Genomic DNA, 16,348 nt, shown 5'->3' on the forward strand with positions numbered 1-16,348 from the left:
ACCTCTTTCTAAAGTATTATAATTCCCATTTACGAATGAGGAAACTGACACACAGAGATTAAAGTCACTTGCCCAATATCACAGGGTTAATTAGTGGCAAAGCCTGGACTTGAACCTGGATCTCTCTGACTTTCAGGCTGAACTGTTGCAAGATTTAGTTCAATTCTTCAGGTCATAGCAATGTTTCGAGCCTCTAAAAGTTTCTCAAAGCTTAGAGGGTTTCTAAAAGCTTACAATTGGCAGACCTGTTCCAAAAAACAAGATCTTTTCATACACTCTTCAGTGGTCCTGGAGGGACTGCCCATGGACTGCCAGACTAGAAGACTCATATGAAGTTTCTCCCCTTTCATGTCCTACAGGATGCCAGATAGTGCTGGCAGCTCACCCCAGCCACGGGTTGGTAAATCCCTTGCAAACACAGCTGGACATGGTGCAACTGCTGAGTAAGTGTGATTTGCTTGGGATTTGTGGTTATTGAGATTTTATGTAGCCGAAGCCCTGATTTCATTAATACCCACTCATTCACCATTTCAGAGGCATTTAACAATTAGTGGGGAATGGGGTGCTGGGGGACTTGCTAGGAGCATGAGCAGCAACAGTCCTAAAGGTTTATTCTCTTTGGGACAGCCAACAATGACCCTACCGTGGGAGAGGTATAGTTGTAGGTTAAACAAGTGGAACTATGAGAACGGGGAATTGGCCTAGGCTCAGGGCAGGAAAGAATTCCCAGAAGAAGGACCCTTTCAGCTGAGATCTGGGTGGGGATGATCTTCCTTCCAGGTGAAGGGGAATGGCAACCACAGAGAACTGGAAGTGAGAGAGACCATGAGTTATAGGGGGGAACTGAGAGAAGTTCTATGTTCTTAGACTTGGGGTTTTTAAGGGTTGAGGGAGAGTGGGTGAAGGTGAGTAAGGGTAGGCTGGGGGTGGGGAGGATTTTGGGCCCACCACCTAAAACCTTGTGAATCCATCCAGATCACTGCCGAAGTCTGCTTTCCAGACTTTTCTAGAATTTTACTAAGTAGTACTCATCTTCTGAATTTTATTCACCTTTCTCCCTTCTACACAGACTCTACTCCCTCATGCCACAGTGCCAGGCTTTGGCATGTGCTGAAGTTTCAAAGATGCAAAAGGCACACATCTTGCTACCCAAGAATGAAAGTCACTTTTACCAGCACTTTCCTCCTAGCAGTTCATCACCCCATTTACTTCTTAGGGTCTCTCACTTTAGCAGGTACTGTTATCCTTTTTCTACAAATGAAGGGTGAATGGTGGGGCTGAGTCAGCCAGTTCCAAAGGCCTGTGTCTTCTATGTCACCCCAGGAAAGGAGACTGATGTGTCATGCTGGAGTGACTGGCAGTGATAGTGCAGAGTGAAGGCAGCCTGGCAGAAGGGCAGGAGTAGGATAACTTATTTCATGGAGGAGATAGGCCTTGTTGGATTTCTAGACACGATGGCCAGGCCACCATCAAGGGATTCCTTTCAACATCCTATCAACAGTTTGTAAAGCTCCAACATCCCGTGTGTCTCTGGCTCATATGCCCCCACATGTTTTTTGGAAATTAGGCAACTAAATGGGGATCTTGTGTGTCCCGCTTCAGTACAGCCCAGTAAGATGCCGGGCACTTAACAGTACCCAGTGTCCATCTGTTGATGAATAAACGAATGAACCTCATTGTTAACAGTGGAAGCTGAGATCTTGGCTGGCCTGGCGCCTGGGCGGTGTCTGCTGTCCAGTTCCTCAATCACTGCTGCCTCCCACCAGCCTTCCTTCCGCCTCTGTATCTGGCGGAGCACGAATTCAGTTAAGCCTTGTGGTCTGAGAGGTTCCCAGAAATTTGGCAATATCTGTTGAAATTAAAAATGCACCACATTCTGACTCAGCAAGTCCAGTTGGAGAAACACAGGCAGCCGCAGGCAGGCAGCACCGTGGCTCTGACCAGCCCAGCAAGCCTGTGAGCAAAGTAGGAACCCCCTACTTTTCCAACAGAGGGAAGGGGCAGAGGAAAGAAAGCTCCTTCCTATGTGTGGAGGTTGATGCACCCCTAAAAAGAAACAAGCCAGATCCTAGAGTTCAGGCTTGAGGTGAATGCCAAGGGACTCTGTTGAATGAAAAAGCAGAGCAGCATGGGCTCCCTTTCCACGAACACACACGTGAGCGCACGTGCCCCACACGGACAGGTCAGTATTTCCCGCGGGAGCTGCACAGACTTCTCACTGTGTACCCCTCGGAACCCCGGGGTGACGCCGGCTGGGGTGGCAAACAGAATCTAGTGGGATGTCGGGGTATGTTACGTGTCTGGGAGCTGCGAACACTTGACACAGATCATCTCATTAAAGCTTACACAACCCCATGAACTAGTTGTAATGATCTGTTGTTTTGTAACAGAAAACTAAGGTGCAGAGAGGTTAAATAATTGACCGAAGACGACAGTAAAAGTGGAGGGTCGTGACTGCGAGCGAGCGCCGGGAGTCTGACCCCCACGCCTATGCGCTTACGCCGCAACACAAAGCCCTTGTAATTTTTCATGCAGAAAAACCCCCTTGGGAAATCTCTGATCCCAAATGTTGCCTCATCCCCGGGTCCCATGACTGCCGGACGAGGGCTGGACCTCCGGGGTACGCTCGCTCAGATGACCCGGAGCCCGAGGCCAAGAGGGGGGCGGGAACTCGTCCGCGGCCGGCCGGGGCGCGGGGGCCGCGCGCCCCAGCATCTATGCACGTGGTCGGGGAGGCGGGGGCGCTGCCCGGCGTCCCAGGAGGGCGCCGGGATGACGAAAGGCGGTTCCCAGCTGGGCTCCGACGCGGCCCGGGAGGCGGCTTTCCGCTGGGCCCCGAGGCGAGCCGGGCGGCGGCTCCTCCAGGTGGGGTGACCGCGCGGGGCGCCCGGACGGGGAGCGCGGCGCGCGGCGGCGGCGCAGAGGGCGGGTGGCGCCCCCGACTTTGCGCGTCCGGGGCGGCGGCGGGGACGCGGCGGTGAGTGTGCCCGGTGAGTGTGCCCGGTGAGTGTGCGCGGTGCGGGTGCGCGCCCGGGTGTCCGCGCGCGGGCCGGGGCGGCCGTGAGCCGGGGCTCGAGGCGCGCGGATCCCGCGCTGCGCAGCCGCCTGGGCCCCTCGGCGTCTGCCTGGGCCTGGGGTGGGCGCCGCGGGCCGCGTCCTGGCTCCTCGGTGCGCCGTGGGCCCCCTTCCCTGCGGGTTGTGCGTGGAGCTGTTCTTGAGGGCTCCCTTAAGCCGGAGACCCGGACAAGGGGTGATTTTGGGGGTGGGGTGAGGGAACCCCCAAGCAGCAGACCCTAGCGGAGGACTTGAGCACGGAGCTAGCTTAGGGCAAAACACAGGGCTCAGGCAAGGGTAGAGGGGCCATCCCGGCTGAGCCCGCTTCTGTTCTGGGTCAGTCCTGGACTGACTTCTCGACCTTGAAGAGTTCACTTTCGTTTCTGGGTCTTAATTTCCTCATCTGTGAAGTGGAGAGCTTGGATCCATTATCTTTCAAGGGGTTTCTACCCCAAAACTTATGTGATAGGCCGCCCCCCCTTAGGACCTCTTGTTGGGACTTTCCAGCTTAACAAAAGTAAAAGTTGGCTTGTGAAAACTGTGGGATCTGCGCCCCACCGCATCCCTGGTCCCTCCAGGCCGTGAGTGAGGCCCACGGTTCCTAGGAAAACTGGGTACTCAGAGTCTGCAGAAATGGAGACTTTTGCCATCAGTTCTTAAAGACTACTTCTTCTGCAGGGCTGGGAACTCTGCTAAAAAAAGAGGAATAACTGGAAGGCCTGCTTAAAATGTAGAATCAGCGAAGGGAACCAGGGAAACTCAGAGAAGCTGGCAGATGACTGGTGAGTTACAGGAGGCTTGGGGCTGTGCTCACTCCCTAGCTCCGGCTCCACCCGGTGTCATCACTCCTGCTGCCCCCCTACGACTGGGGCAGGGCTGATGGGCACGGGAAGGGCTGGCAGGTAGTGAGTGGGTCAGCCACCCTCCTTGGTCAGTCTTGCTAACACTGCTCTGCCCTTTGCAGCCTCCAGGTTGGGGGAGGGGCTTGCAGTGAGGTCAGAGATGACCCTATTGGGTCCATCCTGGCTTCTGCCTGTACCTCTCTCCCTAGTTGGCAGGCCTTCAGTCACTTCCACCTTTGCCACGCCAGGTGGAGCCTCCTTTCCTGCTGCAGAAAGCCTCCTGAAGAGCCCTCCTCCACCCCTAGGTACTGTCCTCCCCCTCTGACTACCTTCTTTCATCAGTGTCTGTTTCCATCAGTTTACCTTTTCCACCAGGTGTGGATCCCCACCAGGCAGAACTGAACAAGAACTTAAAGCTTTATTTCTGGTTTTACACGTTTTTAGGGAATGTCTGTGGACATTAATGTCTCTTTAAGCCTCATAACAACAAGGGTAACAATAAAGGTACCCTTATTACATCCATTTTCCTGTATAGAAACTGAGGCAGAGAGCAGAAATTTGCTCCAGGTCACCCTGGTGGGAAGTGCCTGGACCGTGCAGTTTATTTATTATAGTGAATAATATATTCACTATTATTATTATTTTCTCACTACCATCCATTATATGCCCTTGATCCTTTCTCCCTCCTTTCTCTCTCTTAACCTCAGAAACCTCACTCCTTTTATTAATGTCTGATAGTTTTTATAAGTATTTTACTTTGTGGAATCATCTGCTATGTAAATGTTTAATATTTGTCTTTGTTATTCTCACTTGCCTTACACATAGTATGATCTTGAACTCAATCCATTTGGCTGTCAATGGCAGCATTTCTCTTTCCTGATGATGGAGTAGTATTCCACAGTGTGGCTATGCCACACCTTCTTGACCCAATCTTCTGTGCATGGGCCAGTGCAGGTTACTTTTAGTCATGACACTAAAGAGCCCCTGGTGAATGAGTGGATTCCCCCTGACTATGGGAGGCAAATTGGGCCAACTGGGGTGAGGGACTTCTTCCCAAATTCAATGCCTAATTGTTGGATTTTGCAATTAGGAACTTCTGAGAAGTCTGGAAGTATATCTGTGCAGCTTGTGGGCCTTCCCTCCTGCCTGGAGCAGGGAGGGTGGGATCCTAGAGAGACTTTCTGAGACTCCAGTACAGCTTCTCAGGGCTACAACCTACCTAGTTTCTGGGTTCCTTGTGTGCAAAGTGGGTCTAAGGATTGCATTTGCCTTGTGGGCTTAGGACATGATCAGATGAGTCAACAAAGGGCTTTAGTGATTGTCAAGTACAGGATAGATACCCTTAGGCCTCTTACAAAGTAAGAGAAGTAAGGGCTGATATGGGCAATACTTGGACTGCCCCTGTGGGCAGTGAGCTAGTAAGGGATGTTCTCTGTCCTCCCAGTGTTTCATAACAGCGTCTTAGGTGCCCCCTGGAAGTTCTCACTTGCTCATACCTGAGGAATGGAGTCTCCCTCAATCTACTCATTTTAAAAAGTAGTTTAGGAACCAGCTCAGAAATCTGAGTCCCTAGGCTCCCGGGCATGAGAATTACCTGCTGGGTCTCTGTCCCAGATGGCTTGGGTTCACCTGCTTACTGTGCAGCTTCTGGCCACCCCATCCTATCCAGGTCACATCACATGTTTGACCTTTGGGTTTTTTCCTGTTTAATGGGACCAACCTGTGAGGGAAGGGGCCTATGTGTGAGCAGGGATGTCATGCTGGTATTTCCTTCCGCACCCCCACAGCAGCTGTGCCAGGTGGGTCTCCCTCAACCCCCTTTGTACATTTGGGCAGCAAGGCCCACCTTCACAGCGAGTTAACCTTGACAGCTGATGTCACAGAACATGTGTGACAGAGCAATGGATTCAAGCCCAGGTTCTTTGGCGCTAAAGTCCTTATTCATCTCATAACACTTTGCTAAGTTCTGGCCTTGGAGCCTGGCACAAGGCAGGTGTGTGATAATTGTTAGCAAAAGATTTGCTTTCATATGTTCTTAGTTGGAGGTGGGGATGAGGGTAGTCCCAAGTGATCTCTGGGAGCTTAAAGTCAGGACCAGCTTCAGGTGTGTGCACTTTGCTCAGTCACTCACGGCCCCCCACTTAGGAAGTTCCCCTACTTGGTACTCTGCTGTCACCATCTTAGAATACTTTATCATTTTAAAAACAAGGGGCTCCTGTCTTCACTGCACTGACCCCCCCCCAAATTATGTAACTGGCTTTTTTTTTTAATTTTAAGTGATACTGGTTTATAGGTTTCATGTGTACAGTCTTTTAAATTAAAATCTGTGTATAATACACTAAGTTCACCACTGAAGTTTAATTCTATTTTTCACCATACACTTGGCCCCTTTTATCTGATTCACCCGTCCCATTCTATCTATGAAACTGGACCACCATCTCACACAATACACAAAAGTTAATTAAAAAATGGACTGAAACAAAAGCAAAAGTAAACAAATAGGACTACATCAAACTAAAAAGTTTCTGCTAAATGAAAGAAACCATCATTAAAACAAGGTAGTCTGAAAAAATTTAAATAATAAAGGCAGTCTATTGATTGCTTAGAAATCACTATTTTGCTCTTATAGTCTAAGAGTTTGTTTTATTTAGTTCATTCCTTTGTTTTTTAAAATTATATATATATATCTCATATATGAGTGAAATAATATGGTGTTTGTCTTTCTTCATCTGACTTATTTCACTAAGCTTAATACCCTCTAGGTATATCAAATTGCAAATGGCAAAATAGTTTTCTTTTTTAATAGCTGAGTAGTATTCCATTGTGTGTATATACCATATCTTGTTTATCCAGTCATTGCCTATGGACACTTATGTTGTTTTCAATTATTATTTTTTTAAAGATTTATTTATATATGCACACAAGAGCCAGGGTATAGGCCAGAGATGGGAGGGCGGGGGTGGTGAGAGAATTCACCAGAGACAGAGTGGGGAACAGAAGAACAGGCAGACTGACTGAAATACACTGCTGAGGGGAGCAGCAGGTGAGACAGGAGAGGTCTGCTACACCATGTGGGTTGCTCCCTGGCTGGCCGGGGATCGAACTCGTGCTGCAGAGACTGCGGATTGCTTCATAGTGCGGAGCTTAACCCCTTGTGCCACCAGGAAGGCCCCTGTTTTTAATTCTTGGCTATTGTGAATAATGCTATGATGAACTTGGGGGATATGCTTTGATATGCTTTGGATAAATACCCAGAAGTGGGACAGCTGGATCATATAGATTTCTGTTCTTAATTTTTTGAGAAATTTCCATCCTGCTTTCAATAATGGCTGCACCAATTTACATTCTCACAGATAGTATATGAAGAGTCCCTTTTCTCCACTCCTTACCAACACTTGTTTCTTATCTTTTTGATACTAGCCATTCTTACAGGTGTGAGGTGATATCTCCTTGATGTTTTAATTACTTTCTCTAATAATGAGAGCTGTTAATGAACATCTTTCATGTGTCTATTGGCCAGCTGCTTTGAAGAAGTATCTAGTCAGATCCTCTGCCCATTTTTTAATTGGGTTGTTTTGTTGTTGTTTTTATTTTTAATTATTTATTTTTAAAGATTTATTTTATTTATTCATGCATATAAGAGCTGGGGTATAGGCTAGAGGTGGGGGGGGTGTTGAAAGGATTCACCAGAGACAGAGTGGGGAGCAGAACAGGTGCATTGACTGAAATACACTGTTGAGGGGAGCAACGGGTGAGCCAGGAGAGGTCTGCTGCACCACGTGGGCAGCTCCCTGGCCGAGGATGAAACTGGTGCTGCAGTGGCTGCTGAGAGTAGCTGCATAGTGCTGAGACTTAACAACCCTTGTGCCATCAGGGAGGCCCTGTCATTGTTGAGTTTTATGAGTTATTTATATACCTTAGACATTAACTCTTGTTGGGATATAAATTGCAAATATCTTCCCACACTCAGTAGACTCCCTTTATTGTTTAAATTTTTTCAGACTACCTTTTGTTTTAATAATGGTTTCTTTCATTTAGCAGAAACTTTTTAGTTTGATGTAGTCCTATTTGTTTACTTTTGCTTTTGTTTCAGTCCATTTTTTAATTAACTTTTGTGTATTGTGTGAGACGGTGGTCTAGTTTCTTTCTTTTGCATGTGGCTGCCCAGTTTTCCCAACACCATTTATTAAAGTGACTTTCTTTGCTTTATTTTATATTCCTAGCTCCTTAGCCATAAATTAGTTGTTTCTCTCTCTGTATGTAAATAGATAAATAGATAGATAGATAGAAGATAGATAGATAGACAGATATAGATATATAGGTTTATTTCTGGGTTCTTGCTTCTGTTCTATTGATCTATATGTCTGTTTTTATTTCAATGTCATGCTGATTTGATTACTGTAGATTTGTACTATAATTTGAAGTCAGGGAGCATGTATTTCTATTTTGTTTTCCTCAGCATAGTTTTTAGGTGTTTGGCATTTTTTGTATTTTCAAATACAAATACAAATACATTGAATCTGCATGTAGTTCTTGGTAAAATGGTCATTTTAACAATGTTGATTTTTCCAATCCACAAACATGGAATATCTTTGCTTTTTTTCATTTCTTCAATTTCTTTCAGTAATGTTTTACAATTTAAATTGTGCAGCTCTTTTACTTCCTTGGTTAATTTTATTCTCATGTATTTTATTCTTCTTGGTACAATTGTAAATCCGTTTGTTGCTTTAATTTCTCTTTCTGATGGTTCATTACTTATATATAGAACTGCCACCAATTTTTGAATATTGATTTTGTAGCCTGCAACTTTACTGTATTCATTATTTCTGGTATTTTTTTGTGGAGTCTTTTGAGATAATATATATTACATATTTCATATAATATATATATGGTCCTATTTAAAGTACTGAGAGAAAAGCAGTGTGGTAAAGATGTGTGAGTCAGATTTCTACACTTAGGGTGTCTGGCATCAAGCAAATGGATACCGGCTGGCCGCTTCTTATCCTCACCAGCTTGGGGAGTCCTGGCTGCCAAAGACAATTCTAGTGAACTTACCAAGATAGTTAGCAAGACTGGTGTGTCATCTCAGGATGTAGGCATGGTTTTCCTTGGCAAGGGGTAATTTTTAGGCTCAGATGGACACATAACAGATAGTGTCCAGCTGGAGCGTGAAGCACTGGAGACTCAGTTTTGGCATCAAGGAGATACTTAGGAAGAAAATTTCTGCTTTTGTTGATGAAGGTGTCTGAGAATTGTTCCTCTACGCTGTCACTAACCTGGCTCTGGAGGCTTTGGATCTCTTAGAGCTAAGTGCCAGGAAGATATTTTGTACCCCTTGTTCTTTTCCTTTTCTCCTTATGGATAGACAGGGACTATATAACTGACAGTATTTCCATTTTAGCTTTGGTCACCTGGAAACTCAAAAACAAATTCCTGGCTCAGGCACAGCAACTATGTTAAACCTCAAAACAATCACGATGAGAACTAGTATTTATGGGATGCATCCTTTGTTCCAGATGCTATTATCTGTCCTTTATATGTATTATTCTTTCAATTCTGTGCAACAGCCTTTCCTGTGGGGAAGATTTCTTTATATGAAGGGAACCACTTGCTTTTAGTTACATAACTAGTAGGTTATAGACCTGACCTTTAAGCCTGTTAGACTGACCCTGGAGTCCATGTTCTTGAACACAAACCCTCACCACCTTGCCTAGGAACCCTGACTCCCTGCATATCTGGGTATTTCGGTTCTATATGGTTGTCACTTTTTTTCCCTTGGCATTTATATTTTCTAACATCCTGATTTCTGTCATTTATATTTTGCAATGTCTTCTGGAAAGCTACTTGAGATCCCTTGTATAAATAAGGCTTCCCAAATTGAATATACCTATTTGGTGCCTGCTCACCTGCACACCTCAGTAAAGGAATGGAAATCCCAGATGCCTGGTAGTGGGGCCTGTGCAGCTCCAGAGTTCTCATGGGTGTCTGGATGTAATGAGCTGTAGAAGAACCAAGACCTCAGTCAAAGCCCTGGAGGTCCTCTTCCTCACCCCTTCTGGGAATGTTCCTTGACGTGATCGGAAAGACCAAAGTCAGCAGAAGGACTCCTGGCTCCCTCTGACCTTGTGATGACACTTTGGACTTCGAGAGCTCCAGGAACCCAGCCTACCTAGGCCTGGGCCTAAAGTACTTTCTTGTGCTGTTTACTGAAGGGAAATGAAGACGAGCTGGCTGCTCCAGAATGAAGTGCAACTTCGAGAAGGGGAAGTAGAAATCCAGCTGGCTCTTGGCTATGGCTTGTGAACCACAGATGAACCCCAGCATGTCAGCCAGCCCACTGCCCACCGCCTCTCCTGGATGGAGTGCTCTGCCGGGGGGCAGTCCTCCTGGCTGGGGACAAGGTAAATGCATGACCCTTGATCCCCCCATCTTTCCCTCACCCCCTTCTAGGATGCTGATCTGGACTTATAGTATGACTGATGGGAGGTGAGTGGAGGGCCCCAGAAATGCCTTTAGATAAGGTTGGGCATTTTGGGGAATATACTTCCAGGTCAGTTTCTGTCATCTCTAGCCATTTCTCTATGTCACCAGCTTCTTAGATCAAGCCACTGTCACCCTCTGCTTGGATCCCTGCTCTTGCTTCCTAGCTCATTTCTTCTCCTCCTTGCCTCTTTCATCCATTCCTACATGATTTCCAGAGAGATCTTTGGAAATGCACATCTGCCATGTCACTTTCTACTTCAGTGGCTCCCACTGGGCGTAGCATAAAGAGCTATCATTCACCAGCTTGTGAGGCCTCCCATGTGTCTCCTACAGTCCCTGTCATGCTGTCCTGCCTCAGGGCCTTTGCATCTGCTGTTTCTTCTGCCTGTCAGGCCTTTTCCTTTGCTTAATATCCCCGCATCTTTCAGAGCTCAGTTTGAACATCCTTCTCATGAGGAATTCTCTTTTGATGCCTCAGTTAATTCAGGGTGCTCTAATACATTCCTGCTTCTTCCCAAAGCTTATTACAGCCTATATTAAATATCACCTGTGTGATTAAGTGTTGCATGTTCAGCTTCCTTACTAGAATGTTATCTCCGGAAGGGCAGGGGCTCTGTGTTTTCTTGTTCATCCCCTTATCTCTAGTACCCAGCATGGGGCTTGGCCCATAGTCGATGCTCAGTAAGCATTTTGTTCACTGTATGAATGACTGGACATGGGCCAGGGGAGACAGCATTGGGAACTAGGGGACCCATGGAATGTGGATAATGATGATTTGAAAACAAGCGTTTCTTTAATTACTACTGTTACTAGGAAAGCAATGTATGGTGCACACTTATCCCAGTAGAATGAAATTAAGTGAAATAATTTTCCTTCAGAACTTTAAAGGCTTTGCTTCATGGGTTTTTGGCAAGTCAGTTCTTGCTCCTTAATAGGAAATTGTTCCCACCCATTCCTCCCTCTCCCCCCCTCAACCCCCTTCACCAAGCACACACAATGGCTTGGTATCAGGTCGTTTTACTGTCCTTTTTTTAGAAGATTTATTTTCATGTATACATACAAGAACTGGGGTGTAGGCCAGAAGTGCAGGGGGTGAGAGGATTCCCCAGAGACAGAGTGGGGAGCAGAACAGGGGATCTACTGAAATATACTGCTGAGGGGAGCAGTGGGTGAGACAGGAAAGTTCTGCTGCAGCATGTGGGTAGCTCCCTGGTGGTGCTGCAGTGGCTGCTGATAGCGTGATAGTGCTGACTTTAACCCCTGCACCACCGGGGAAGCCCTAGGCCGTTTTTCTTAGTCTTAGAAAAACAAGTATTTCTAAGTGGAGAACTTGCTGTTCTCACTTAAAAGAACAGATGAGAGAGATTATTGCCAAGAATCTGGCAACTCTTGGTTTGAAAGGCAAGCATAGACACTGTATGAAGTCTTCGCATTGCTCAAACCAGCACTTTTCTCAGCGTGCGGAGAGTCAGGCTAAGTGGTTCTGGTTCCGGTTCTCCAGTCCTGGGGTCCACTTCAATGTGGGCTTTCTATTGACAGCAAGTTAGAGGCCTTATCAGCTTTTCTGCCTTATCTTGTGCTGTTTTCTCTCCTGCTTCTCTGTCTTCTTTTATTTCCCCTGGTGACATGGGCAAGCAGTTAGCCTTGTAGAGCCTCTGTCTCCTTTTCCATAATAAGGGCATCCACCTTTTAGGGTCCTGGGGGCTTAAGTGAAGTCATCCTCTTGAAGCCTAAGTCCTGTGCCAGGAGCTTCAAGAAGCTGTTTCTTGTTTCATTTGCTTTTATTTCCTTTTCGGCTAGTTTTCCTCATTTGCTTATTTTTAAATTTATAGTTTTATCTTTTGGCATTTTGTTCTTATGAAACCACCTTCAATCCTTTCTGGAACAAGGTGTCAAGCAACGTTCTTCAGTGTCACTTGTGAGTACCAATCAGCTTGCTTTTAAAGTATGATGACAAGAGCCATCAGTTGTGCCAGGTACATTTTGGGCCAAGAGTTTGCGTTCATCATCTTAAAGCCCACGGCAGTGGATATGATCACCCTCTATGTGAGGAAACAAGCCGGTAGTAGGGATTCAGATGGTTTCTTCCAAGGTCACCCTATTGGAAAGGGTTCTATCCAACTCTGCTTTTCTTACCTCCCCACCCTGCCTCCATACCCCTAGGTCCTTGCCAAAAAACAGGACAGTGGAGGAAGCAAAATAAAGTACTCTTTGGTAGGGGATAGATTTCTGTGTTACTCTTTGGATTATAGGTGATGTCCCAGGGTATTGAAAGGCCCTATCAGAGACCTGAGTTTTATTGTATTAATTCACTTAGCCACTAAACATGCATCTAGTGCCTACTGTATGCCAGGCACTGAACTAAGCACAGGGAATTTAGCAATGTGCAAAACCAGTGTGGAAGTATATAATCTGATGGGGAAGATGGACTTTAATCAAGTAATTGCCTACATATGTAATCAGATCATTGTATACAAATGTACTTATCTTTATGAACATGAAGGAGAAGAGGCAGTTATGAACAGGTTTAGCAGGATTTGACCTGTTAAGGGTTCAGAGTGTCAGGGAAGACTCCCTGGGAAAGTGATTCATGGAGTAGTATACAAATAATGAGTAGAATTAGCAAGGTAAAGTGAAGTGGCAATGTTCTCAGGAGAGGAACGGCATATGCAAAGGTCCTGTGGTAGGAGAGAACACTCCATGTTCAAGGAACACAGAAGCTGGTATGGGAAGACACAGAAGGAGGCCAAGTGGCTCAAGGTGAACTTGGCAGGAAGCCATTTTTCTCAGGGCTGGGGCAACATGGTAAGGACTCTGGCTCTGGTCAGCAGAGCACTTGGAAGCTACAGAAAGTTTTATGGCAAGATTCATATCTGATTTGCTCTCTGCCCTCTGTGTGGAGACTCAGCATAGGAGAGAAGGGTAGGTTTGGAGACACTAAGGAGGCTATTGCGGGGGTACAAGCCCAGCTTTTCTGGCTGCAGGTAGGATTGTGATAAAGATGTCAAGAGGTACATGGAGTCAGGAGAGATTTTGTCCACCCAGTTGATGGGGTGCGATGGTGGGGGTGGAGAAGATGGGTGGGCCAGGAATTCCAAGGAAGGTCAAGCTGGTTATTTTTCTCTGAAGATTTAGGCGTTTCCCAGTTAGGTTCTGAGTGGAGAAGATCTTTGGGGCAGCAGGTGACATATTTATAGTAAACCCTTCAGTCATGACTGATTTTCTAAGCTATGGCCACAGAGAATATGCCAAAATATCCATTCTCCAGCCTTGCATAGCCGAACCCTGGGATTCTAGAATCTTAGGGCTCCCACCTGCTTGTCATGGTGGAAGCAGATTGAGATTGTTAGGTTCAGAGTTTGCTATGCAGAACTGAAGGTGGATTTGGCTCCATTCGGCTGCCATTCCTCCCAGACCCAAAGGCTGGCCTCTGCAGGCTGCGGTGCAGCTTCATCACAGCCGGCAGGGCTAAGGTGTTCCAGCTGTGGTGACCAGCCTGGGTTGATGGGGTGTGTTTTTTTCGGTTCCTCTGAACTAGACTTTAAAAAGTTGAATGAGTCACAGCTGTAACGCATGTCCAGGTGTTTGTTTTCTGTCTCTGTGAACAGTACCTCAAACACAGTAGCTTATAAAATGCACACATATTCTCTTATAGGTCTTTATTCTCTTGTAGGCCTGTCTGGCCACCCTTTCATCCAGTTATTCACACATATCATTAAGTGCTGACTCAGTGCTCAGTATGGTAGGGGATAGAAGAGAGTGCCCACTCTGTGCTTGGCATTTAGCTGGGCACTCAGTCCTACGGAGGAGAGCGACACGCAGGCCTGGCTGCGCTGCCTGTAGTTGGGCCTCAGTGAGGCTAGGCCATGTGGCTGGGGAAGTCTGATGCGGGCACCTGAGCTGAAGCCAGTGTTGTCAGGGCGGCGTTCCTGCAGGAGGCTTGGGCCAGAATTAGTTTCTTTTCCTTTCCTGGTGTCTCTGGCTGCCATGGGCCTGGCTTGGTCCCATGCCTCCATTTCCAAAGCTGGCAACACTCAGCTCCCCGCGCTTTCCTTCCAGTGACATCTTCCCTGACTCTTCTGCCTCCTCTTCCACTTTTCAGGACACTGTGATCACATGTGCTACCCTCCCCACCCTCCAGGATAACCTTCCTTTTTAAGGCCAGTTGATTAGCTGTCTTAATTCTCCTTTGCCTTGGAAGGTAATATTCACAAGTCTGGGGAGTAGGGCGGGGACATCTTTGGGGTTTTATTGTTATGTCTACACAGTCAGTCATCTCTTTTTTAGCCTCGGAGCCCAGTGGGAGTGCCAGTTACTCAGCTGAGCTGACTTTGCAGTCCTCGCCCACCTGATGTGGACCCCAGGCCTCTGTAAATATCTGCTGCATCATCTCCTCCATGTAGTTACCTGTTGAGTCTCTGTTTGAATATATCTTTTTTTTTAAGATTTTTAAAAAATTTATTTATACAAGAACTGGGGTACAGGCCAGATGCGAGGGACAGTGAGAGGATTCACCAGACAGAGCAGGGAGCAGAACAGGCAGACTGACGAAATACACCGCTGAGGGGAGCAGCGGGTGAGATAGGAGAGGTCTACCGCACCATGTGGGTTTCTCCCTGGCCGGCTGGGATTGAACTGGCACTGCAGAGGCTGCGGACAGCTTCACAGAGCAGCGCTCAACCACCTGCGCCACCAGGGAGGCCCTGTTTGAATATCTCTTGTGATGGGTAACTCACTACTTCCCATTCCTCATGTGCCAGCTCTCATTCTGAGGAATTTCTTCCTTGTATGGTCTTGCATTGTATACTGCGAGCTTCCATGCTATGGCTCCAGTTGTGTCTTCTGGGGACTTTTCTGTCAAGTCCAGTCCTTCTCCCCATAGGGATTTGAGGATGGCCACTGTGTCTGTCCTCGCTGTGAGGAGCTTTTTGTGGCCAGAGGAGGTGACACCATCAGACTCTGAGCCCATCCACAGTAGGTCTCGCTGCTGGTCTGCTTTCAGAGCTCCACAATGGCCAGGTCCTCACAGTCCTCCGCATCGACAACACCTGCACACCCATCTCCTTCGATCTCGGAGCAGCAGAAGAGCAACTGCAGACCTGGGGCATTCAGGTGAGTGCCGGTTTTATTGAGTTCCCTGCCATCTTTCATTCTGTCCATCAGCCCACCTGTCTATCCATCCTTTCGTCCAGTTACTCACAAAATATTTATTAAGCACTTACTCTGTACTTGATAGGATAGGGGATAAAAGGAAAATATACTAGAAATTCTCTCCAGTGAGTTCACTGAACAGATGTGGGTTCCCTTTCTGTACCTGGCACTTTGCTGGGCACTAAGTACTACAGAATCGTCTCTGTAACTGATCCTGCTGTGACAGGACCACTTAATACTACTTACACGCCGAGTGGCTTTCAAAACGTACATGTATTTTTTACTGGTCTCTATAGGGGAGAAAATGGGGGAGAGGTTCATGTGTTACATGAACCAGGGCAGCCTGGTGTTGGTGCTGTAGTGGAGGAAAGCACAAGGCATTGAAGACATTTCTAGGAGATACACTCATGCGGGCAGTGATTGTGAAAGCTGCTCAGAGGAGCGGACACTTAATCTGGGATCTTGAAGGAAAAGTAGGAGTTTGCTGGTGGGCAGAAGGCAGGGCCTGTATGCAGAGAGGGAACTGCATGTGCAGTTGAATTCCTTAGCTGAAGATGTGGTACCTGCAAACATGGTGATGTGAAGTGCAGCCTTCACAGATCCATGGATCTGGGTGCACATCTAGCTCTGCCACTCACTGCCTGTGTCACTTTGGGGAAGTGAGTCAACCTTCCTAACTCAAGTTCATTATCTGTAAACAAGGACAATATTAATCCCTGTTACGTAAGATTTTTATGAGGATTAAGTGAAATGATGCTTGAGGGGTACCTGCACCTGTCTGTGGCACATGGTAGACATGAATCAATTGTTGTTGTTGC

The 16,348-nt window shown here is 46.9% G+C and overlaps 1 protein-coding gene across 12 annotated transcripts in view; it reads left to right on the forward strand.

The window, feature by feature from the left end:
• The first annotated feature begins 2,020 nt into the window (after positions 1-2,020).
• The window catches only part of TMEM268 (transmembrane protein 268), a 29,447-nt gene continuing 15,119 nt past the window's right edge, over positions 2,021-16,348 (forward strand). Inside the window, exons 1-4 of one of the 12 annotated variants that reach the window (XM_037492028.2) lie at positions 2,021-2,182; positions 3,733-3,836; positions 10,109-10,297; positions 15,382-15,491. In XM_037492028.2, the coding sequence (XP_037347925.1) occupies positions 10,189-10,297; positions 15,382-15,491 (219 nt within the window). In that variant the 5' untranslated portion in view covers positions 2,021-2,182; positions 3,733-3,836; positions 10,109-10,188. Of the gene's footprint in view, positions 2,183-2,834; positions 2,866-2,943; positions 3,004-3,152; positions 3,169-3,204; positions 3,837-3,867; positions 4,202-10,108; positions 10,298-15,381; positions 15,492-16,348 lie in introns of those variants that run through there. The other 11 variants (XM_054688660.1, XM_037492027.2, XM_037492026.2 and 8 more) reach the window with 11 other exon arrangements.

Source organism: Talpa occidentalis, unplaced genomic scaffold (genome assembly GCF_014898055.3).
Source record: "Talpa occidentalis isolate TD23 unplaced genomic scaffold, MPIMG_talOcc4v2.1 talOcc4.7, whole genome shotgun sequence".
In the NCBI taxonomy this organism is placed as follows: domain Eukaryota; kingdom Metazoa; phylum Chordata; class Mammalia; order Eulipotyphla; family Talpidae; genus Talpa; species Talpa occidentalis.